Source organism: Selaginella moellendorffii, unplaced genomic scaffold (assembly GCF_000143415.4).
Source record: "Selaginella moellendorffii unplaced genomic scaffold, v1.0 SELMOscaffold_84, whole genome shotgun sequence".
Lineage (NCBI taxonomy): Eukaryota > Viridiplantae > Streptophyta > Lycopodiopsida > Selaginellales > Selaginellaceae > Selaginella > Selaginella moellendorffii.
Window position 1 is genome coordinate 107,226 of NW_003314345.1, and position 23,876 is coordinate 131,101.

The 23,876-nt window shown below is 48.6% G+C and overlaps 5 protein-coding genes across 14 annotated transcripts; 3 read left to right on the forward strand and 2 right to left on the reverse strand.

The window, feature by feature from the left end:
- Positions 1 to 56: 56 nt before the first annotated feature.
- Positions 57 to 1,342, forward strand: LOC9651898 (methyl-CpG-binding domain protein 4-like protein). Its single transcript, XM_002987708.2, has 3 exons — positions 57 to 183; positions 243 to 944; positions 991 to 1,342. The coding sequence occupies exons 1-3, from the start codon at positions 103 to 105 to the stop codon at positions 1,315 to 1,317; spliced, it is 1,110 nt and encodes a 369-aa protein (XP_002987754.2). The 5' UTR covers positions 57 to 102; the 3' UTR covers positions 1,318 to 1,342.
- LOC112341474 lies at positions 1,259 to 5,271 on the reverse strand. 10 transcript variants are annotated; one of them, XM_024661622.1, is made up of 31 exons: positions 5,158 to 5,271; positions 4,978 to 5,095; positions 4,864 to 4,931; positions 4,769 to 4,808; positions 4,640 to 4,697; positions 4,485 to 4,583; positions 4,405 to 4,432; positions 4,267 to 4,353; positions 4,158 to 4,220; positions 4,031 to 4,096; positions 3,934 to 3,978; positions 3,781 to 3,885; positions 3,641 to 3,724; positions 3,453 to 3,593; positions 3,344 to 3,406; positions 3,194 to 3,295; positions 3,091 to 3,147; positions 2,959 to 3,045; positions 2,839 to 2,901; positions 2,707 to 2,781; positions 2,599 to 2,655; positions 2,452 to 2,544; positions 2,341 to 2,403; positions 2,198 to 2,287; positions 2,083 to 2,142; positions 2,000 to 2,026; positions 1,910 to 1,942; positions 1,826 to 1,861; positions 1,631 to 1,771; positions 1,427 to 1,577; positions 1,259 to 1,362 (listed from the first exon to the last, which is right to left on the reverse strand). In XM_024661622.1, the coding sequence occupies exons 1-31, from the start codon at positions 5,204 to 5,206 to the stop codon at positions 1,329 to 1,331; spliced, it is 2,283 nt and encodes a 760-aa protein (XP_024517390.1). In that variant the 5' UTR covers positions 5,207 to 5,271; the 3' UTR covers positions 1,259 to 1,328. The 10 variants fall into 10 exon arrangements, with proteins under 10 accessions (XP_024517390.1, XP_024517392.1, XP_024517391.1 ...); XM_024661624.1 differs by having other exon boundaries at positions 1,631 to 1,654; positions 1,718 to 1,771; positions 2,341 to 2,394; positions 2,452 to 2,655; XM_024661623.1 differs by having other exon boundaries at positions 2,341 to 2,394; positions 2,599 to 2,658.
- A 74-nt stretch (positions 5,272 to 5,345) lies between these two features.
- Positions 5,346 to 10,146, forward strand: LOC9651828. The gene is given in 12 exon segments (XM_024661709.1): positions 5,346 to 5,814; positions 5,906 to 5,978; positions 6,045 to 6,172; positions 6,226 to 6,501; positions 6,574 to 7,583; positions 7,646 to 7,929; positions 7,982 to 8,415; positions 8,418 to 9,116; positions 9,174 to 9,280; positions 9,333 to 9,517; positions 9,567 to 9,742; positions 9,822 to 10,146. Coding segments are annotated over 12 exon segments (3,696 nt in total). The 5' UTR covers positions 5,346 to 5,679; the 3' UTR covers positions 10,011 to 10,146.
- Positions 10,147 to 10,248: 102 nt separating this feature from the next.
- Positions 10,249 to 11,478, reverse strand: LOC9651823 (cationic peroxidase 2). Its single transcript, XM_002987784.1, has 4 exons — positions 11,266 to 11,478; positions 11,011 to 11,208; positions 10,744 to 10,906; positions 10,249 to 10,682 (listed from the first exon to the last, which is right to left on the reverse strand). Exons 1-4 carry the CDS (start codon positions 11,476 to 11,478, stop codon positions 10,249 to 10,251), a joined length of 1,008 nt encoding a protein of 335 aa, XP_002987830.1.
- A 7,432-nt stretch (positions 11,479 to 18,910) lies between these two features.
- LOC9651825 (G-type lectin S-receptor-like serine/threonine-protein kinase At2g19130) lies at positions 18,911 to 21,607 on the forward strand. The gene has a single exon (XM_024661706.1). It carries the CDS (start codon positions 19,088 to 19,090, stop codon positions 21,554 to 21,556), a length of 2,469 nt encoding a protein of 822 aa, XP_024517474.1. The 5' UTR covers positions 18,911 to 19,087; the 3' UTR covers positions 21,557 to 21,607.
- The last annotated feature ends 2,269 nt before the right edge of the window (positions 21,608 to 23,876 follow it).

Below are 23,876 nucleotides of genomic sequence, written 5' to 3' on the forward strand. Positions count from 1 at the left end.
CCCGCCGGAATCCAAATCGCGAGCTCCAGTCGCTGCTTCGCCATTGTCCTCCTCGGGATTCCGAAACCCTAGCTAAGAACCCTAAGGGCTTTGGTGTCATGCATGAATGGCGCGCCGCAGCGTAGAAATGTGGAGGCGCGCGTGATCGATCCAGGCGCGCTTGCGATGGGGAAGAGGAGAAATGTAAGAAATCTCATGTCATCTGCGAAGCAATCTCTCATTCTTTCTTTTTCTCCTCGCAGAGCGATGAAGATTCCTCTTGGTCTTCTTCGTCCTCCTCTTCTTCGTCCTTGTGTGGAGCTTGCTCGAGTCGCCGGCTTCGGGCGATTGAGCTGCCGGCACCGCCGATCCACCGCGAGGAAGGGAAAGATCGTCCAGTTTCAGCAGTAGATGCTCGAAAGTTCACGGAGATGCTAGCCCAGTTCGTGCACACGAGCAAGAGGCAGGATGATCCAGCTCCAAGGAAGGAGATGAGCATTCTGGAAAGGAAGATCCAGCAAGCCGAATTGCTGGGCAAGGCCACTTCTCGCTCCTCCAAGAAGATGCGACGCACCTGGAACAAGGAGGAGCAGCGCTACTACATCACCACTCCATACTTCCCCAAGCCCGACTTTAGCAAGAAAGCCAGGAAGAACAAGAGGCCTTCTTCGCCATGGATTGCTCACGAGGGGAAGAGCCACCGAGAGATCATCGCGTCTATCCAGCAAACGTCTTGGCGAGTCGCGGATAAGTTCCGGGTGGAAGAGAAGAAGGCCGAGTTTGAAAAGAGGAAGCGTCGGCTACGCAAGAATCTGTCGCTGCTCGGGTGCCCAAGGACGAATTTTCCCCTCCCGGCTTGGATTCCTCCTCGCTCCCCTCATAAGCTCATCCAGGAGAAGCTCTTCCACGACCCTTGGAAAGTGGTCATGGCTTGCATCTTCCTCCATAGAACCACCGGAGCTCAGGTAAGTCTCTTATCTTCTCGCTAAAGTGCCAAGGCCTTCCACGCAGACCAAAAAAATGCTGTGGGATTTCTTCAAGCTCTTTCCCGGTCCTCAACACTTGATCGATGCTCCAGCCGAGATGGTCGAGCCGCTCATCAAGCCGCTTGGCTTGCACAAGAAGCGTCTCGAGCTGATTAAGCGCTTCTCGCACGAGTATCTCTACACCGACTGGACGGACATCTCTCAGCTTCACGGTGTTGGAACGTACGCCGAGGATGCTTATATGATCTTTGTGGAGGGCCGCTGGAAAGAGGTGATACCCGATGACGCGATGCTGGAGCAGTACTGGAACTGGCTTCACGTAAATAGCGAAGAAAAAACTGGTCTTTGCTGATAGCTCTCTATCTATACTTTTCTGCGGGACGTATGACGACCACATCTGTAAAATAAAAAACGATTTTTAAGTTAGACTGTCTCGGCAAAACTGTGAATATCAATCCTACCTGGACGACTTACAACAGTAGCAGCATCGCTTTTCGACACAGATCTTGGAAGCATTGTTTTTTTTGCAGCCCACGCACTTGACATGGCACTGGGGATTCCATTTCTTCTCCCAGTCAGGCCTCTGCTTGTACAACGGCGTAGATCTGGGGCCTGTCCATACAGAAGAGTTACAAAGGCCGTAATGCGTTTGACAAGGAACGTACCATCAACTGGCTTGTTGGATAAAGCTTGTTTGTATTGAGATGACCATGTCAAAGAAGAAAGCTTCAGCACAGCACAGAAAGGCATACCTTTCTTTTTGCGACGCTTCGGAGCTGGTACTGGTGCTTCGAACGAGTTGTCAACTGAGACACAAAAACATTCTCGTCTTTACAGAACAGATAAAAAGAAACACAAACCTTTGTGGCCGGCGGTATAGGCGTTTCGTTCCTCGCCTGTGCGAATACAAAGTCAGAAGGAAACAATGCAAAACGTTGACGTACTTTCGCCCTTTCGGTTCAGCTTCTTCGTTTTGCCTAAACAAAGCGGGTGAGGCCCAACACACAAAGAACAACCAAATCTGAGATTAAAACCTTTGTGCCGCGCGTGCTCCTGCTCGCCTGCGTGCATGCAAAATAGATCAGAAGAAAATCTACGAAGTTACAAAACGACGTACTCCTGGCATCTTGGTCCCGTCTTTTGCTTTTGCTTCCATGTGTTTCTTGGTTCGATTGTGCTGGTGCCACAACACGCACGCAAGTTAGCTTGATGGGAAAATTTTCATCACGTACTTTCAAATGACTGATTTTTCCTTCTGCCTTTAATTTCGACACCCGGTTCACAGTCAGTAAAGTTGATAACGCGGCCAGTGTACATGTGACCTTCGATGACGAATAACATGAGCGCTACCAAGAACGCTGAACTCATAACTTACTTATGGGTTCTTTGGACAGCTTTTTCCTTTTGCCTGACTGTCGGGAACCTTCAGCTGCATCGACTATAATAAATTAGTTTCAAGTTCGACTATAAAATGTTCAAGTTCCACCTTCTTGATTTCTGCCTACAACCTCACAGTTTTGGACGACTCGTTCACTATCGCCAAAGTAGAGGATACGGCCACTGTACATCTCCCTCCCACCTGTCATAAGAACAAGAAAGCGCAATGCGGGTCCAGCAAAAACATATGGCTTACTCTCGTTGTTCCGCTTTCTCCTTTTGCCTTCTAGCGGTGAATGTCGGGGACCTTCAGCTGCTTTTCCACGGGTAAGTTAGTACAACAGAAATTTCAGGCTTCACGTACATTCCGCCTTTTTCTTTCTTTTCCTGCGTTCAGCTCCAATCCGATCGATTGGTTCGGTGTACATCTCGCTCACATCTGCCACAAGAACGACCAAACTCAATAGTAAGAAACTCACATGAAGATATCACTTACAATTTAATTCTTTGTCGCGCTTCCTTTTTCTGCCTTCAGAGCAGACTTCACGGGGAGTTTCAGCTGCTTCCATGCGATCAGTTAGTTGGGGATCAACAGTATAACTGACGCTCTACGTACATTTGGCTCCTTCACCTTCAAGGTTCAGCACGACCGGTTCATTATCGTCGAAGTTGAGCATGCGGCCGGTGTACATCTCGTTTCCATCTATTGCAAAAGAACGATCAGAAGCATGTCTAATGAAAGACGTACCTCTAGCCCGCATTGTCTTTTTGTCTTCATTAGAAACCATGTGTACTTGAGCTTCACCTGTGCACAAGTTAGCCGGAGCTGAAAACATTCCAACTACACATACTTTCAGGAAGATTTCTCTTTCTGCCTTCAGCTTTAAGATTTTGATCAACCGGTTCATTGTCGTCGAAGTTGAGAACCCGACCGGTGTACATCTCGTTTCCATCTATTATTGCAAGAACGATAAGGACTATGTACTAAATGCAAGACGTACCTCTAGCCCGCATTGTCTTTTCGTCTTCAATAGAAACCATGTGTAGTTCCGACCGAGCTTCACCTGAGCACAAGTTAGCCGGGGCTGAAAACATTCCAACTACACGTACTTTCAGGTAGAATTCTCTTTCTGCCTTCAACTTTAAGATTTTTATCAACCGGTTCACTGTCGTCGAAGTTGAGAACCCGACTGGTGTACATCTCGTTTCCATCGTCAAGTCTTCTCCTTTTGCCATGTCCGCCAGCTGCAGCTACTTCCACAAATTAGTCGGAACTCAGAACCTTTAAAGAGACGTACTTTCAGCGTCCTGATTCCTCCTCTCTTCGCCTTCGAGGGTCTGGAGAGCCGCCCCGTCGTCACCATAGCAGGGAACACAGGCGTCTACCAAAAAGGGACCCCGATAAAATTTCAAAATCTAAGAAGTTTGATATACGTACTTCCAGCTTCTTGATCCAGCCTTCTCTTTTCCACGTCAGTCCTTCTTTCGGCTTCAAGGGGTTGGCGGTCGCCAGAGTCGAGGACAAGGCCAGGGTCACCATCATCTGCCACAAGAAGTTATTTTGGTCGAACTCCATAAAGAAAATAAGCACCTTCCAGTTCCTCGCCACTTGAAGGATACGCCGCAGTCAAAGGATCTGTTGCCAGTATGAGAAAACAACTGTATTATAGTAAAGCACACGCGTGAACCTGCATTAGTGCTCGCTCCTTCCCTTTGCGCTACGTGTTCTACTATCGCTGTGGAAGGGCCTGCACCTGTAGTCCGTGAAATTGGTAGAACACCAAAAAACGGGAGGAATTGGAGAGAATAAATTACCATCACCCCTGGAATGTTGCTCGTCACGGGCAGTGGAGTTCTTGGCTTTGTTGCGGACTCGTTCTGCGTATAAATCGTGTTCAGGAGAATAATTGCGAGCACTACAGACCTGGTCTAAGCTGTTTCCTGGTTAAATCAGATGCCTTTTCTTGCTCTGCTAGTTTTAAAAACTGTGATTGAATCGACTTTGCATTCCCTGAAAGACTTAATTAGCGTCTCATGTACCTATTGACCTCAAAACGAGTACTTTTCCTGAGATCTTCGTCCTCTGCCGGCTGGAAAGAAGATAGTTAACTTCTCCGTCAAGCGAAAACACACCTGACTTACTTGTCGAGTGCTTTGGAGCTGGCCGATCTTTTGCCAGGGAAAAGAATAGTGGTGGAAAGCTTTGTATGGTGCCATTCCTTCGCTCCATAAAACGTCCAACTGCAGCGATAACGAAAAGCTTTAATCTCAAGACAAGCGTGCGATAAGTTTCTCACCGTAAACTTGCGGCATTGGCGGGACACAGAAAGAACACGGGCCGCAACCGTCGAGTTCCTGAAACAACACATACACAGGAACAAACAGATAAGAGTTTTAAAAAGAAGTAGACTCGCGCATAAAGTTACATGGAACTTTTAAAGAGGATGACATCGTCCGGACACACAACTTTGCAAAAAAGAGAGAGCTTTAGTTCTAGCGAAAACTAACAATGCTGATATACCTCCATCACAGGGAAGAACAAAGGAAGAAGGGGGATACGAGTCCCTGAGAGTTCCACACTTTCGGCACCTGCATTCGATCGGGCCAATTCGCAAACAAGGAGGCCAATGCTTACTTGATATGGTCACGGATGCGGCGGAGGAGTTCGTGCTTGAGCCCCACGTCCGGAATCTCGTGGTATGTAAGATAGGCTTTGGCTACATTTGTCTTGAGCTTCTCCACATCAAATCCCTCTGGAGAAGAATGGAAAAGAAAACCAAAAGCTGTGAGGATGGATGGATGGATCATCCGCTACCTTTAATGTCGTGGATTGACACATCGTTGGTGGAGCCGCGCAGCGCCATGGCCGCGCATCGGCCAAGCACAAAAACCTCTGCTAAAGCCCTGCCCTAGAATGGAGCCGGGATTCGAACCGGGGACCGCCACGTGGCTGGTAAAATTACCATTAGCTGGGAGGAGATTAGGACTAAGCGGGGGCAAGGGTTGAGTTTCCGTGTGTATTGTCTCCGCCAGGGCGGCGCAGGGAAGCGCGAGCGATGCGATGACGGGGGCGAGCGGCGCCGCGCGCTGGATCAGCGGACGCTGCTGCTGATTCCCGCGAATTCCCAGGGAATTGGCGCTCCAGAGCAGGGAATTCCAGAATTGGATCGTGGTTTAGGACGATTTCTAGGACAGATAGGAGCTCTTGGATTAGGCTTGGGCGCTGTGGATTGCCGAGGGGGGTTTTTGGGAGGATTGGCAGCAGACCCCAGGGAGCAGGGAGGGGCGGTTAGAGGCGTCGCTCGATCGATCGCGGCGGGGAGGATGTGACGACGCAATGGCATTACAGGTATCAGCTGGGTACAAAAGGGATGTGTTAGCTGCCATGGAAGGCAACGAGGAGCTCGAGGAAGGCGAGGCCTGCGATGCCAACGATTCCAATTACGGTTCCGACCTTTGCTTCCCACACCTTGTACGTTTGCCAGAAAAACTTCCCTTCACTCCTTGGAGTGCTTTCTTCTGTGCGTTTTTGAGACGCCAAGGTTTCTGTCTTGCTCTTGCAGGAGCACAAGCTGGCGGAGTTTCTGGGTCACGCCCGCAAGGATTTCGAAGGTGGCTACTACCCGGAGAAATTGGGTAGGCTCCTCGCTCTCTCCCTCCTAGCACCACCGACACCAACGTTTGACATGGTTTGCAATGCAGGATCGAAGTATGGAGGCTATGGAACTTTCCTACCAACAGTACCCGCGGTTCCACCTCCGGCAGCTGCCGCTGGACGAAGATTGTCACCTCTTACGCCTTGCCGACCGCCAGGGATCACCAACTTGGAAGTAAGGACTGCATTTTGTTGTCGTGGTCAGTGATAGAGTTTGATGATTTCTAGGTGGCGAAGCAGGCTACCACCACGATTGTTTCGGACATGGCAACTGATCAGCATGCCTCTCCGTCCGCAAAGCCCAAGCTAATCCCCGACTCTACTGGTACTGAAGTGAAGTCTTCGATCACCCTGAGAATAAAGATGGGGAGCGAAGGTCGGGGCAGGAATGCTGCTATATACAACAGGCTCGGTTTCTCTTCGCCTTCGGCTTCTGAAGGCGAAGACGACGATTTGTCTGGACCCGAGTCCAGCCCCGACCGAAGCCCTGCATCCATGATACAGGTAAAAGTTGTTTTTTTCCATCCTTATCTACTGTTGTTCATGTCTTCATTTATGTTTTACGCTGCCTTTCAGATCATTCTATCACATCGGCTTCCTCCGGATGGACTTTTATCACCTTTGCCCGATCTTACGCTCAGGCCAGTCGGAAGATCCATAAAGGTGGCCGACAGTGGCTCGACCAAGACAAAAGAACGTAGGCAGTCTAGAATCACGAAAATGGAAGATGACAACCTGAAGGACTTATCAGAGGACAGTGGCAGAAAGGACATGGAGTTGGATCGTAGGCAGGCGCAGGTTAAGCAAGAGGTGCAAGAGGTGAGGAAGGAGAAGATCAAGGTCAAAAGCCAGGACGAAGCATGGAAGTTTGTTTCTATTCCTGCAAGGGCGGAGGAACAGAAGATGCCAGCGAAGGAAGTTTGTGATCTTGCAGCAGAAGACAAGGCTACATCGAGAAAAGACTATGCTCCTGTAAAGGAACTTCTTTCTGTCAAGGATGTGCCTACGACGAAGTTACGACGCGATGAGGCATCTGTTCCGGAAGTGCCCAAGGAAGCACATCCGGAAAAAAGAAAACAAAAAGAAAACGAGTCCGAGAAGAGAGCCAAGAAGAGGCCGAAAGTAAACAGCTCATCAGGAATGGAAGCGAGTGCAAGTAAAGAAGGGAAGAAGTCTCGGGCTGAGGACAAGCCACCAAAGTCGAAGGACGAGAAGAAAAAGGAGAAGTCTGCTAAACAACAGACGAAGTCGGAGCTATCTTCTGAAGCTCTCAGGAGGGACAACCTTAAGGAGGACCCGGTTTCAGGCAAGGCAAGGGGTGGAAAATCAAAGGGAGTCAAAAGAAGCAAAGACTTTAGCGAGCCTTTGCCTTTGGAAATGACAGATTGCTCTGATATCAAGTTCTCGGAACCGCCTCTCCAACTCCAACAGCCGGTTGCTCCTCCAGATGTTGTCCCTCTACCACCGGCAATCATTAACGAGAATTGGGTAGAGTGTGACGATTGCCACACCTGGCGACTTCTTCCTCCGACTATGGATCCTCCCAAGCAGTCCGATAGGTGGCGGTGCGAGATGATCACATGGCTGTAAGTTCTTTTTCTCTTCTTGGCTTTCTTCTTTTCGTTATATGCGTCGTCATTTTGGCCAGGCCTCCGGGAATGAACAACTGCAGAATCTCCGAGGAGGAGTCGACAAATGCTGTCTACAACGCCCTTGGAATTTCGAGTGCTAGTTTACCTGCGGTTCAATTTTTGGCTCCCCCCGCACATCCGCCACCTCCTGTAGCAGAAATGTCTTCCAAGCTTAATCACACTAAAAAGGCTCCGAGGCCAGATTACAATGAGGAGGCACCTGGGAAGTCTCGTGCTTTAGATGTCAAGCCCGCGAAGCATGCCGTTAAGAAGAAAGAAAAGTCCAAGAAGCATTCTGAAGGTCTGTTCTTTTATATCTTTCTTCTCTGGTTCTTACACTTGTGGTTTTCCAGTTGACGAGTCTCGACTAGCTAAAAACATTCAGACTCAAGAAGAAAAATCTAAAGATCCGCACGACAAAGCGAAAAAGAAAAAGAGAGCCTTGAGTGAAGATATCCACATGTCCAAGAAGATGAGACCCGAAGATGGGAGTTTACATCAACGTGGACGATACCCCCATGCGGACATTCCCAACGAAGAGACTTTTGCGGACGAGGATGCTGAGTCGCACGAGAAATCTGCTGGCAAAAGACCGGTTGATGCCAAGGGTGGCAGGAAGGACAAGCCAGACGAATCCAGAAAGGATAGGAGGGTTCAAGACGTGGAAGGAAGCAGCCAGCGTGCAAGGTACGAGGACAGCGAACGGGAGGAGGCAGGGAAGGCTTCGAAGCTTTTCAAGCCCGAGAAGAGTAGTACAAGAGGGAAAGCGGTTCGCGTGGTTGACAGGCAGCGGATATCCAACCGAAGACTTCTTCGAGGCTCAGCAATGACGGCGTGGAACCACGAAAGAAGAAAGGATCGGAGAACTGCTCGCCATCCTATGAGTCTGTAGACACGTTCAAAGGCCGGGGGGCTGACGACGCGAGGAACGCAGGCGACTTCTCCGAGAAGGAAGCCAGAAGGAGTCATCCTGAGCACGGGAAGCTCTTGAATGACTGGGACGAGTTTAATGAGCAAAGCTCATGGGACGAAGATATGGATAAAAAGCAACAGGCTCACCAAAAGGCAGGCGACCAGGACAGGTACAGGCACGGTGAAGATAAACAGGATAGGGAGGGAGCTCCAGACGACAGGGACACGGATAGGCGTCTTTCCACCGGGGCGAACGGTTTGGAAGAACGAGGCAGAGCAAAGGAGGACAAGAGCAGCAGGAAAAGCGTGAGAAGTTCCGAGGGTCGGTTGAAAAATGCGGAGGCGCTGAAAGGCGAGCACGAGGAGTTTGACAAGGCTGAGACGTACGCAAAGGTTGAGGCTGACAGGGATAGGAGGTCTGGGAAAGAAGCCCAGAGAACAAATCCTTCCGAGGAGCCAGGCAAGAAAGGAGTGGCTGAAATTCTCGAGGGGAAGCACGACGCCAAGGATTACTCCCTTGCAAACAATGCTATCAAGGCGGCTAAAAACTTGAAGCACCACGCGGACCGTCTAAAGGTGAGCGATAGTTTTTCACTCTTAGCTGACATATACTTACACTTCCGTTCGTTTCAGGACGAAACTGCGAAGGATATTTATTTACAGGCAGCTCTCAAGTTTTTGCAAGGTGGAGCTCTTGTGGAGAACGTGTCTCTTTACAACGACACGGCGGATCTGTTCAAGTGAGTAGACTATCCCTGACAAAGAGACAGCAACCAACACCGTCTTTTCCAGATTTTGTGCATCGCAGTACGAGCGTGCAAATGACATGCCGGGGGCTCTTTTGGCCTACAAGTGTGCCGCAGTAGCACGCTTTCGAATGGCGCTGCTAAAGAACTCGTCCTTGAGCCGAGACCGCCGGGAACTCCACTCGGCTCTCCACCGTGCACCCGCGGCAGTCCAGGCGACTCCTCCAACGGGTACAAAAGTTTGGATCGTTTCTGTGCGTGACCGGTTTCCTCTTTGCAGGAGAGTCGCCATCCTCTTCTTCGGCATCCGACCTCGACAACCTCAACAGTCAGATGCTCCCCCCTGTCGATAAGACGTTCTCGAGCACCGGGAAAGGACCCGTGTCACCGCTCGTCCAAAGCACCGGCACTGTACCTCCGGCACTCCAGCCAACGCTTGCTCGTTTCGTTCGGAATGTAAGTTCAGTTCTCTTGCTTGGATTTGGATCACTCCAGTTCCAGCCATGGATGTAACGCTCTCGCTTCCTTGTTCCAGACCGCAGACGTGTTTGAGGCCTTTGATATCTGGAATAAGGCAGAGAGTGTGCTGGCGGCCGTGGTTGCGGCCAAAGTCCTGACCCCAGACAAGGTGGCTGCGCTGGAGAAGGTTTGCAGCATTGGATTCAGCGACGTGGAAGCACTGGTACGCCTTGTCAACCAAGCATTAGAGGCACTGGGGCGATAATCAAGCAAAGCGCGACACACAGAGAAGGATGGGGAAATTTTTGATTTATGTAACATATATATGGTCAACAGCCCAACAATGTATCAAAATTCAAGCAGGTTTTTTCTTACAAAATAAAACACTCGATCTTTTAAAACCTGTATACAGTAAACCCTAAACCCTAAACCCTAAACCCTAAACCCTAAACCCTAGGGTTTAGTACTTGGGTGGTATATACAAGGTATATTCCAAATCATGCTTACAACTTGTGTTTATTTACATTCACGGCATTACACACCGTTCTAATCTCCCCATTCTCTTTCGTCTTCCACCCGATGCTTCCCATTCTTACCATAGATTGCCCAAAATGCGACGCAAACTGCCTGGAATTGTACGCGTAGGATCGCACAAGTCCACTCGTGCGCTCACTCTCGAAAAGCACCTGGTCAGAGGTGAGAAGTCCATTCCTCCGCTCCAAGTTCTTGAAGTAGGAGTTGTCAAAGCTGAATTGCGAGCCCTTGTCAAGCTCCACCGTGTTTGCGGACCCCTCGCGCGGGCATCTGTTGCGGAGGTGCTGCAAGTACGCGGGATTTACCGTCTCGTCGCCCCTACTCGTGTTTCTGAAGTTGTAGAGGCGGTCGAAGCGGCCACTGGCGAAGAAGTTGCATTTGGAGGTTCCCAGTGTGTGAGCTCCTGGAAAATTAAAAAGAGATCGTGAGTGAATGGATCCAGCAAGAAAGTCGAGTGATCTCACCTGACAGAACGACAAGGTCTTGAACGGACAAGCCTTGGTTCTTGAAATTTTCGATGAGAGTCGAGGCGTCCATGGATGGTGATGGAATGTTTGTGGCCAGCTGCAAGCTCGACACTCTTCCATCGTAACGTCCAGTGGCTACTATGTAGTGCTGGCCTCCCATCTATAATCCAAGACCCAAATATGAGAGGAGAAGAAGAAGTAGGAGAAGAAGAAAAAGATGGCTTGATGGAGGGGCGAAAACTCCACTATGAATCAGGAACTAACCTTAACGGTTGAATCTCTTGCGGCGATGGCCACAGTGTCGGCACAGGAAACTATACCAGGGCAAGCCTGTTCCAGCCTTCTTTTCGCATCCTCGATAACTTCAAATCCTCGGGCGGAGTCCCGGTTTGGAGGAGCGAATTTCTCGACATTGGTACCGTCTGTTGGAGTGGAGTCGAGAAGGATGGAGCCATCGCAACCCTGGAGTGATTTAGGCAAGGTGAGAAATCTGGTGAATTCATCTTGTAGCTAGCTTACGTTCACGAAGCAGTCGTGGAAGTGCAAGCGAATCAGTCCCGCGGGGATTGTAGGGTCCCGACTAGCGTGCTCATTGATCGTGTCTCTGATAATCGACTCCGCATTTGGACAAGTTCTTGCGTAGCTGTGCGATGCCAAAACATTCCTGGAGCTGATCAAAGAGAGAAAGACTACTACTAGTATTGACACTGTTGCTCTCTTTGGAAACGCCATATAGTTCATGGATTGGATTCCAACTGATCCTGCTCGATAGAAGTTATGAATGTGTGGAGTTCTGGTTTTATATGTGTGTGTGTGGTGAGAGAGAGAGAGAGAGAGAGGAGTTCTTCTTTGTTGAAAAAGTCAGCCTTCTTTGTTGACTATGTAATATAGCGTGTGGCATGCAAAACAGAATGGCTATTCGTCCGCCTTTTCCAAAGATTGAACCTTCCTTGGAAGGCCGACTTTGTCTAGCAACAATCACGTTTCAAAGGCAAGGGCAATAATTAAGCAAAGCACGACACACAAAGAAGGATGGGATGTATATGGTCAACAGCCCAACAATGTATCAAAATTCAAGTGGATATCATCTATTGTTGGGATAGAATTCCAGCCAGAAGGGCGGAGTGACGTTTCAAGGCTCCCAAAATCCCCTGGGTAAAGCAGCAGCAACCAACATAAGCAAGCAAAGCAGGAGGAGAAAACTTTCTCAGAACTTCGTGCTGCCATAAAACAGTGCACAGTGATGCACGACCTAGAAAGGGAGACAAATCCATGCAGCACTGATTGCTACCAGGCTGCAGATCAACCAGTATTTAGCACATGCCTTGATCAGAATGTACGGAGCATGCCGGAGCATGGAGCTCGCAGAGCAGGTGTTCGATGAGATGCCTGAGCGGGAACTCTGGGCCTGGTCCTCACTGATAAAAGGGTATGTCGACAATAGGGAATGTTTGAAAGCCTTAGATGTGTTCACGGCCATGGACTGCAAACCAGATAGTTTCACATATATGGTAGCACTTATGGCATGTAAGCGGTTGGTAAGAGAGAAACAAGCAGAAAAGCAACAGTGGCTGAACATGGGACTTTCTATTCATAGACAAGTGAAGGATTCGGGATGTCATGTTAATACATTTTTACAGACATGTCTTATTGACGTGTATGGACATTGTGGCAGGATGGACTTGGCTGCTGATGTCTTTCACAAGATGGCAGTTAAAAATGTTGCTAGTTGGAATAGTATGATCCTAGGCTATGTAGAGAGTGGGAAATGGGCAAATGCCATGGATCTGTACGCAAGAATGGACTGTAAACCGAACCATATCACATACATTGCGGCTCTTAAGGCATATACAGGTTGTGCTAGTGAAAAATTATCAACGTCAGGCAAAATATCATGTCTTCAACAAGGCATTGATATCCATAAGAAGACTGAAGCTGCTGGCTTTGATCGTAACATTTTTGTGGCTAAAGCTTTGCTCAATATGTACTGTAAATGTGGACAAATGAAAGTTGCCGAACAAGTGTTTGTTAGCATGAATTGTAGAGATACATCCCCACAGCTCCTTGGTACCTCTATATGAACCATCACAGGTTATAAACATCAAGTATAATTTCAACATAACTGTGCCTGGAGTGGCGACGAGGGTGGGCAGGCGAGCCAGCCCAGGGTGTGCCCGCCTGCGCACCCTCGGCCCCAAGGTGGCCGCCATGTAGCTGGGAGGCCTTGGCCAAGGGGCCAGGGGAGGGGCCGGGGTCTCGTACCCTGCCCATGGCAGAGGCCAAGGACTTGGCCACGGGGGGGGATGGGCAGGGTCTCGTACCCTACCCATCCTGCCTGCCCCCAACCTGCCCATGGTCCCCCTCGCCGGATCATCCATCTAAACCGCTAAACATTGCCAAGGAATGCCAACACCGGATCATTAGAAGGACTTAGAAGCATTTGGAGCACTATAGATGAGCATAGCACTATGCATGAATTTTTCAGGAATTCTTGACTAGCCTGAATGGTAGAACCTGATTGAGCATTTCAAATAGTATCATATAGACAATAGGCATAGCTTGCATAGGTAACCCCATTAGCAGTAGACCAGCAATAGCAATAGCAGTAAACCTCAGGCTAAACAGCAATAGCACAACTTCCAATCTAGCTTATATTTCTCATCTGTTTGATTTCTTAGAACTGCACCTAGATATCCATTACATAAACTAGGAGAGAAATACATTGCAGTCTAGGCATTAGGAAAATAAACATACTCAAACCTTTGTGAATTTCATGAGTTTTTATTTTATTTTAATTTTTTCAGGTTTCTGTGCGGGAAGGAAGCGGAGTCCAACCTCTAGCGGCTGAAGGTATTAGCTTTGGTGCCTTCTTTGGAAAGGTGGCTCAGGATCGGACTGCAGGTGGAACTGGACAGTGGCACATGATGCTGCATGTTGAGGAGATTAACTTTCTTCCGGGCAAAAGCCGGGTAGAGGCAAATGCTGCTTGGCGATTGCTGCTACCTCTCCAATCTTGTCATTCTTCGGTATGGCAAGTTCAATTCAGGAAAGGATTGTGAGCGAGCTCGATAAGGACATGGCAACCGCAGTCGATCGTCTTAACTTTGTTCAGGTACTCTCAAGCAGCGAGCAACCGGGAGTGGGAGCGAGCTCCAACTCCATGGTTGCTCCACTAGAGGCCATGCCACTAGTGAGTCCTAGCTCCGAGCTGGGATTGAGTTCCGGGACTCCTCCCGGTGGAATCCTCGCTCGATGGTGAGTCCGACACCGAGCTAGCCTCGGTTACACAGGAGTGGATTCGGCTATCCCCACGGTAGAGATGGTGGTACCTGCGCATACATTCGTCCTGTATCCTCTCAAGCTCCTGAGCGAGGGGATAGCTTATCGCGTAGCCGGCTCCTCGATAGGCCATGTTGGAACTGAAGCCGAGCACATTCTGGAAGTGGCTCTCCGAGGTGGTGCCGATGTAGTAAGGCTGATGGTGGTCGTACTTGCTCAACACCTTCACCAAGTTGTAGGGGAAAACAACCGTGTCGTCGTCGGCCATGACAAACCAATGCACGTCGGGGAGCCGGAGACGAACCATCTCGGATCTCGAGCACCATGATCGGAGGCAGCGTGGATCGGTCCGTCTCCTCCTCGGCCAGGTCGGTCGTCCATCCAGACGAACCCCCGCATCCTTCCAGGCTCCCACCATGATCGGATGTAGTTCTTGCGGGAGTTCCACGCCTGGGAGCTCGAGGGAGGCCGAAGAGGAGATTGTGGAGCGTGGTCGGCTCTCCCGATGCTGCGGAGCTCAATTTCGCTGGGGATCGTGAGGAATCCGTGAAGAATCGATGGGGCCAAGTGATGATCCAGCAGGCGACTACCACGAACATGATCGCGCATTTCTTGACAAGCGCGGCGTTCGAGGGAGGAGGGCGCGAGGGTTTTTGCATCGCGGCAGCTATGGCGTTCCCTTACTTGGAAGCTGTTGTCGGTAAGAATTTTTGATGGTTCGTGTTCGCGAAGTGTTGTTGTTTTTGTTGTTTTTTTCTCCGCAGGTTTTATGATATTCATGTACTTCTTTGAGAGCTACTTACATTTTCGATAGTACAGGGCTCTGCAGCTCCCGACTTTGCCTCCAACCTTGAAAGGTGTAGTTAGCCAGGAGACGTTTAAGAAGTCTCGCGCCTATACTCTCGAAAAAAGGTTAGCTTCCTTATTTTATTTGCGAATTTATTTCTTGCATGTTACTGATGCTTTCATATTCTTTGTGACAGTCGTTTCCAGGTCATTCATTCGACGTGGTCTATAATCGAGGAGAGTGCTATTTTACTTTTGAAGGCGTTGCCTTGGGTTTGGCTGGTAAGTGTGCTGTTGTATGTCACCGTAATGTCATGTTCTTTTATGATAATTTTTTTGGACATTCAGAAATCGGAAGCTATAGTTGTTTGGCTAGGTTTTGATCCGCAGAACGAAATCGCTCATACGTTGGCGTTTCTTGGACTTACGATGCTATGGTCTCAAGTAAACAAACGTCTGATTTTCGCCTTTTCCTAGTAACTGTGTATTCTGTATGCAGATAAGTGAGATCCCTTTTTCTTTGTATGCAACATTCGTCATTGAGGACCCCAACGAGCTGCCAGGCCGGGAAGTACGCATCTGGATCCAGCGATCGCTGGCCAACTCGTGGAGAGGCACAACACGCCATGTGCTGGAGCACCCTTGTGCTGCGGGGCCCGGGGCGGCACAAGGGCCGCGCGGGCTGGCCGAGGGGTGTGGGGAGGCGCCAGGCCGCACCCACTTAGCCCCAACATAGCCTGGATCCCTCCCACTGCCACAAAAGTGTTGTACCCTACCTCAAGGGTAGGTTGGTGTCACAAATTGATGGGAGTGAGGGATGAACTTTAGCGGATCGTAGTAGCAAGGCCATTCTGCCGCTTACAGTACCCCATCCCTTATTTAAGTCGTTTGTAAAGGATTTATCTCCTTGTTCGTTCAGAATTGCAATCCGAAACCAGTTCACTTCATGTGTTCTCTGGGCCACCCTTACAACATTGGGGAACAACCAGGGAGGTTGATAGTGCCACTTTTAGCACAGATTCTGACTTAAAGGTGTTTGGTTATAATCCCCTACATGGTAGCCACTTCTAGCACAGATTCTGACTTATAGGCGTTCGGTTATAATCCCTTGCATGGTAGCCACTAGCTTTTCAGCCAAGTGCAATGACTAGTGATGCGAATCAATGGTTCCTCTCATACTATTAATGTGGCGCCACGCATTAGTAGAGTAAAACTAACCTGTCTCATGACAGTCTAAACCCAACTCACATTCTTTATTGGTGGGTGAATAATTTAACATTTGGTGAATTTTGCTTCACAATGATAGAAAGAGCTGACATCAAAGGATCAAAAAGCAATGTCACAAGCCAATTATCCCTATGGTAACTTTTCTGAAAATTTCTGAAAATCAAAAGGATTGATAAGCCATGCTTTCTATACTGAAGATCAAAATTAAACAAATTTTTACCATTTTGTTCCACATGAGATTTCTATTCTCATTGAGCTCATCTTAGGACACCTGTGTTATCTTTTAACAGATGTGCTGCCTAGGGAAACTTACCAAGTCCAAACATGGTGGTGCATGGCTGTTCTTAGTTGGTGGATTGATTTGTTTAGTTAATTTCGATAATGAATGAGACCTCAACTTGCTAATTAGCTACATGGAGGCTTGCTTCCATGGCCAGCTTTTTAGAGGGACTTTTCACTTCCAACGGAAGGAAGTTTGAGGCAATAACAGGTTTATGATGCCTTTAGATGTTCTGGGAAGCATGCACATTACACTAATGGACTCAATGAGTGTGTGCTTGGGCTGAAAGGCTTGGGTAATCTTGTGAAAATCCATCATTATGGGGATAGATCATTGCAATTATTGATTTTTAACAAGGAATTCTTAGTAAGTGTGAGTCATGACTACATCCTTGCCCTTTGTACAGACTGCCCATTGCTCTTACCAATTAAATGATCTAGTGAAGTGTTTGGATTGTAGCGATGCCAGCAGTTCACCACTGGTGACAATATAAGAAGTTCATTTAACCTTATCATTTAGAGGAAGGAGAAGTCATAACAAAGTTTCCGTAGGTGAAAGGATCATTGACACATATCTGTAACTTCTGCAGACCGTGAACTTATATTGTACCCCAAGGGACCACACCCAGAAGTGCAGTTGGCTAGTGTTGTGGGCTCACAACCTCCCGCCTGTGGGTGATGCCATAGGTGGGGGTCACAGCTGTGGGTGATGCCATGGTTGGTGGTCCGCAAGGCTGGTCAGGTGGAGGATGCAGCTGTCCTGCATTCGGGTTAATCCAAGACTTTCCACCTGTGGGTGATGCCATGGGTGGGGGTCCCAATTGCAAGCCTTATCAGCAGTGGTTATTCCTAGCATGGGTCAGTTGTGCTGGCTGCTTGGCACTTCTGGATGTGCAACCTTCCCACTTGTGGGTGATGCCATGAGCGGGGGGGTCACAACTGTGGGTGATGTCATGGTTGCCAGGCAGCTTCATCTGCCCAGTGTGCACGGGCAATGGGACTTCTCGCTTGTAGTGATGTGGGTGGGGTCACCGGCTGTGGGTGATGCCATGTTTGTGATTCAGTACCTATATGGTCCTTATTAACCATATAGTTACCAGTACTATGTGGTTGATCACAGTTAACCAACAATTATATAACCAACACCTTAATTATTGTAGTTCCTCTATATTTATGCTAGAATGAAAATCTACATACAACAGCTACTTAATATTTATCACAACAAAATTTTGGTAAAACCTTCACCTTCTTTTATCCTCCTTTCTTTATAAATATATCTAACATATAATGTCATATTTATGCATATTAAAAAAACTATAAATGGGTGCAAGTTTTATTCCTTGTTACAATTTTAACCATTGATCTATTTTAAACATATAAGAACTTAAATATATACATATTCTAAAAAATATTCTTTATGAGTTGAGTGTAACCACTACTTTAAACCACTATTATGATTACTAAACCAAAATTTAGTGAGAAGAGATATTAATTGTCAATTCAAAAAATATATTAGCATATACTAGCATTTACTTAAAATATTCATTAAAGTCCATATTGCCCCAAGAATCTATACTAGCAGAGAGCTGTAGCACTACTCTGCGATATGTCAATACAAAAATGGCCCCTCCATTATGCACATATTGAAGACATGGCTGTTTTTATATCTTGATTAGCTACTTTAAGCAAGGGGAAGTAGAAACCATCCCGAATACAAATTGGTTTCAGTTCTTAGTAGAATCCAAGCAACATCAGCTTCATGTTGGACACCAGCCCCAGATCCCCAAAGAAGCGTCCAGAGCCACTGACATATTTCATATCATAAAAGGAAAGACAGAGAGAAGCAACCTTTTTTGGATGCAATGCTCTGCCAGTCACAGTGTTTCTTCTCGTGGTCTTGCTGACCACTCAATTTGTCAAAATGATGTTGAATGTATATACAATAGTAGCTCCCGCGAATGACGAAGTGCTGAAGATTGTTAGGCGGTGCCCTGGACCAGGTATTTTTTTATTTCACCTTTGACGAGGTAGTTTTCAAGGTTTGATCGATCTTTGACAAAATTGTTATAGTCAGATCAACTCCACTTTTATAGGAGTAGAGGTCTAGCTCACAGGTTACTGTTACCTAGTAAGTGACTCCACGGAATTGTTAAGTTGTGTTTTCTTTTTTTGCAGTCCAATAAGCGACTCTTCTTCACAGGTTATCACCTGTGACTTGAACTCTACAAAGAACTGTACATAGCCTGAAACTCTGAAACCATACTTACCGGCAAACGCGTTTGCACGTGCGTAGTGAATATACCGAATATTCTTTCTTTTAGGGTTCTTAGCCGTGATGAAGTATGAACCTTTGCATGTGCAACATCTGAATGATGAATGCATGATGATCAAATGCAACTACTGAGAGATGGATAGAGAACTAACATGTCTTGCCTTGCTTCCGCTTGATAATCCTTTCCAGCACAGTCCATAGCCGCCAAGAGAGAGGAAACCCTAATAAGCAAAGACAAGCTTCTCGGTAGCAGAGAGAGAAAATCCTAATATACAACCTCCCGCGGAGAAATCTGATCCTGATCGTGAACAGGGGCGAGATTGCGTGCCGGATCATCAACTTTTTTTAGTGATACCGTTTGCAGCAAATTTTTGCGTTTCCACGTTTGCAACATTTGTGCGTTTGCGTGGTAAGTATGCTCTGAACACATTTTCGAGTGTGAGGTTCTTCAAAACCTCCAGAGTCCAGGAAGTTTAGGAGGCCTTAAAGGAAGGAATCATGCTGGTGCCAGTGGTGTGCTTGTGGATGCTGCTGCTGAGCAGGGCAGAAGCTCAATCTCTAACTCCAGGTAGCATTCTCACGCCCGGAAGCAATCGCTTCTGGACGTCCTCCAACGGCATGTTCGGCTTGGGATTCTTCAATTCATCAGCCCCCACCACTGAAATTCATGTCGGGATTGCTTTCGTGGATCAGATGCCTCCGACGCTGGTATGGATGCCCAATAGGACCCAGAGTTTGAGCAGCAACAGCAGCTTGCAAGTCACAGACTCCGGTCTCGTAATCATCGAGTCTGGCGAGACAGTGTGGCGGAGCGGTGCAGCTGGAGCGGTCGTAGCAGAAGCCGAGCTCCTGGATGTGGGAAATTTCGTGTTGAGATCTGCAAGCTCCAACATAGTGTGGCAGAGTTTTGATTTCCCCACGGATACTCTGCTACTGGGACAGAAGCTACTGCCGATTGCTGGCCAGGCTCTTTCATCTTGGAGGACCAAGGCTGATCCAAAGCCAGGGCCGTTCTCGATGGTCATGGACGGGGACATGTCCAAGCCGCGGCTGCTGTACCAAGGTGCAATCGAGTACTGGAGCTGGACCACAGCGAAGTTCAATGAGTTCAGATTCTCGGATGATCCTGGGAACGAGACTACCGGGAACCTTACTGTTGGTTCGATCATCCAGGATTCATACTGCGACGCGCAGCTGGTGAGCACCGAGTTCGCGAATTACAGGAAGAGGCTCACACTCGATCCGGACGGTAACTTTCGGTACTATGTCCGAGCACCGAATTCAACCAAGTGGGGGGTGGTGTGGAGAGCTCTCTTTGATGCCTGCGATGTGTACAGCACCTGCGGTATTAACGGCTTGTGCGACTTCAATTCTCCAGCCAACTCCAAGCCTCCCGCCGGCTGTCCCGTGGCTGATGAAGATCCACACCCGTGCAGTTGTCCACCCGGCTACCGTCCCGTCGACTCCAGTGAGCCGCAGATTGGATGCCAGCCCCAGGAACCGCTCAGGTGCCCATCGAGAGACTTCCAAAAGCTTAACGACACTGTGTTTGCGGAGCTCTTACCTTCAAAAGAAGCCGACTACAGAAACATCAAGGAGTCCGAGTGCGTAATCAACTGCGGGAACCAGCTGAACTGTAGCTCCTGCGCTGCTGCCGTGTATTCCACGGCTTCTTCCGAGTGCTGGCTCGTGGCGTCACCTCTTGTGAACGGCAGCATCTCTTCGAGTTCAGGTAAGCTTGTTTACGTGCGAGTGCCACCCTCGAATTCATCATCTGGTGGGGGTTTGACGCTGGGGGCGAAAGTTGGGATCGGGATAGGCACGCCGAGCTTCTTGTTGGTACTGCTGCTGTGTTCTGTGCTCGGGTCATATGAATACAAGCGGTACAGGAAAGGTCAAGTCCTGAAGCATGGAGTCTCGGAAGGTGTTGGAGGATTACAGAAGTTCAGCTATGACTATCTGAAGTGTGTTACGAAGGACTTTGCGAATGTGTTGGGACAAGGTGGCTATGGCGCTGTCTACCTCGGGGTGTTACCGGACGATACAAGAGTAGCGGTCAAGCTCCTGAATGAAGGTTTTCCACAAGAATTCGATTCAGGCTCAAACGAGGACAAGAGTTTCTTGGCAGAGGTGGCAACTCTCGCGAACATACGCCACTCAAACGTGGTACACTTGCTGGGCTTCTGTCTGGAGGCTCCCAAGCATCTACTGGTGTATGAGTATTTGGAGAATAAGTCGCTGGACAAGGTCCTCTTCGAGCCGACCACACCGCTCACGAAGTGGAAGACCAGGATGCAAATTCTCATAGGTGCAGCCCGAGGGATCGAGTACTTCCATAGTTACAGCGGTGACAGGAGAGTTGTTCACCGGGACATCAAGCCGGCCAACGTGCTCCTGACTGCCGACTTCCACGCCAAGGTTGCGGACTTCGGGCTGGCCAAGATCATGGACACTGCGACTCATACCACCAACTTCACTATGCCTGGGACAGTCGGCTACCGGGCTCCGGAATGCACCATCATCGGCGACGCCATCACCGTTCAGGCCGACGTCTTCAGCTTTGGAGTCGTGTGCATAGAAGTTGTATCCGGGAGGCGGCTCGTGTACGTGGAACAACAAGGACGGACTCGGGTCCTGCTCTTCAGGAGGGCTCTGGAGCTCATGCTGCAGGAGGAGTACATGAAGCTGGTCGACGAGAGGCTTGCAGAGGACGGGATCGATGAGGACGAGGTGCGGAAGGTGGTGAGAGTTGCCGGCTGGTGCTTGCAGGAGGATCCCAAGCAGAGGCCCACTATGGACGCCGTGGTAGCACTGCTGAACGACGATACCAAGGCCGTTGAAATGCCACCGTTGGAAGGCAGCCTGCCGGCCTACGTGTTCAGGAACTTTGAGAGCGAGGATGAAGTTTCGGTTGCAAGGTTGACCGGCGACACCCTTTCCGTCGGCTCAAGCTTGGCTCGTGAATGAAAATGATTGTCTTGTCAAGTGTCAAGTCCGACCAAATTGAATTCAGCTCAAGGCATGAACTTGGTGTACAACTGCATCACACTGCACAACGGCAATCAAAGTGTCAATCATGACCTCGCCACCCTGTGACTTACCTCGTTAACAAGGTTTTGCCTTTCATCTTCCTCCTCCTTCTCCGGTCTCTGGTGGAGGGACAGGTGCTCCATTTGCATCATCTGGTCGGGATAGTCAAGCCTTGAACTCAACAAACTGAGTTTGGCGCCCGCTTCTTTGAATGTTTTCTGGATAGGCAGAATTTTCTTGGAATCCAGGTCCATATAGAGGCATTCCCGGCATGGGCGGAATGATGGTTGCCGCAGCCAAGTGGTCAGCCGAGTACAGGTCCTGGTTGAGTGGTATAAACGGCCTCTGTTCCTCGATATGGTGGTGGTGATCCCGATATCGGGGCAGACAAGACGACAACCTGTATTGTTGCCGTGTAGACTCTTCGTGAGGTCTCCTCGCATATTGATGTTCCACTGGATTTCCCGCATATGCTCTGTGTGCTGAAGTTAGAGGTTGCTGGTGAGGACCCGGATGTCTTCCATCACGATAAGCCACACGTGGTGAGGATCCAATCTGGTAAGTCGCTGCTGCATGTCCACTTATACCACCACCATCCACACGAGAGGAGCTCCTTTGATATATATGAGCCGGATCATAATCCTCAGGAAGCTGAAGATGATGCTGCTGAATGTACTCATGTGTCGGATATGTGGCTCCATCGTCTGGAATCTGGTGGCGATGGTGCTGAGGGAATTGGTCACCACCGGTTCTGTACACGGGCTCCTTGTGGTACACCATCGGTTGTGCAGAAGGCTGTTGATGTGATAAAATATGAAAACTACCGTCCGAAATTGCATATTCTTGTCTTCTGCACTCCTGGCTAGCGTCCAGTGGGTGCTGACGTACTGGTAGAGCATGCTCCTGTAACACGAATCTCGGTTGGGGCTCGTGAGTTAACAAATCCTGAGGACCATCATCGTGTTGATCCTGCAGTCTTGACAATTTCCCATGTGAGCCAACTCGTGGAATCTTGCTTTCAGCACCATATCCTCGGACCATTCTGTCGAGGTCATGACTTGGGGGGTAAGACTTCAGGTCGTAGATTCCCGTAGTAGTGATCCAGATCAGAGTAACTGCTAAAGTCTTGATCAGCTGGTATCTCCCATTACCAACAAGTGACCAGTACCATTTGAAAATTTTTCTCATCTTAACTAATTGTAGTTTTTGTGGCAAACAAGTAAATAAACACAGTTAAATATTTTCTAGGGTTCTGAGACGAAGAGAAGAAAATGAGGTGTAAGAAATTATTTCACATTAGTACAGGGTAACTTCAATTTTATTTCTGATTACAGTCTTCAACTTTGATGTTGTAATTCAAGAATGGAAGGCAGCTATAAATATTTACAGTAGGTGATGTTTATGAACTTCCTTGGATTTGGTAACTTAATTCTTGACAAAAGGATCAAGTTGGTGATCCATTTTGTTTTTATGGTACAAAAAAAAAGTTAGACACTGAAGTGACGCCTAGGAAACACCATCGCTACGGCATTTTACCTCACCGCGTAAGACAAACGTTCTCCTCGTCAGTCACTGTCGTTCTTGGCAAACTCCTCTTGCACCCACAAGAGCCTTCGGAACTCCACCTCCAGCGTCGGCAGGGTCTCCTCTGAAGTGCAAGTCCTGTGAATGATCGAGACCTGGCACACGTCCCATAGCTCGATGATCTGCATTCGTTGCTTCTTAAACTGTAGAGGGAGAATGCAAGGAGTCATCTCTCCATACCGCCAGTGTTGTTGGATTCCAGCTCCAGCACCTACAATCCACAGTCAGATATCGCATTTCCAAAAGTTTCATAGTTACCTGGCAGACGAAATGCCGCCTTTGATATTGAGCTTGTCTACCCGCTCTTTGAGCTCGGTGACATACGCCCGAATGCTCTTGATGTTGTCCGCGACAGAAGTCTTTCTGCATCTTTGGTCCAGAGTTGCTGTCCTCCTCGACTTAATATCATGCAAAACGTGATGAATCGAGAAAGAATATTTTCGTATTTCATATTGTCGTACTTTGGGACCGCGTAGGCTACAGGGTGTTGCCACGGTCCTCAGCCACTTACTTTCTTTGTTGAGGTGCTAGCCGCCGATTCCAGCGGCTGGCGGGAAATTTTTGTGTGCCTGGAGAAGCGTTCTGCTCGACTCAATGCAATGCTTCTTAAAGCTTGATCGCGGCTAGAGAAGTCCTCCAGCAGCGTTCCCCCAGTGAGCGGAAGGAGAGGATG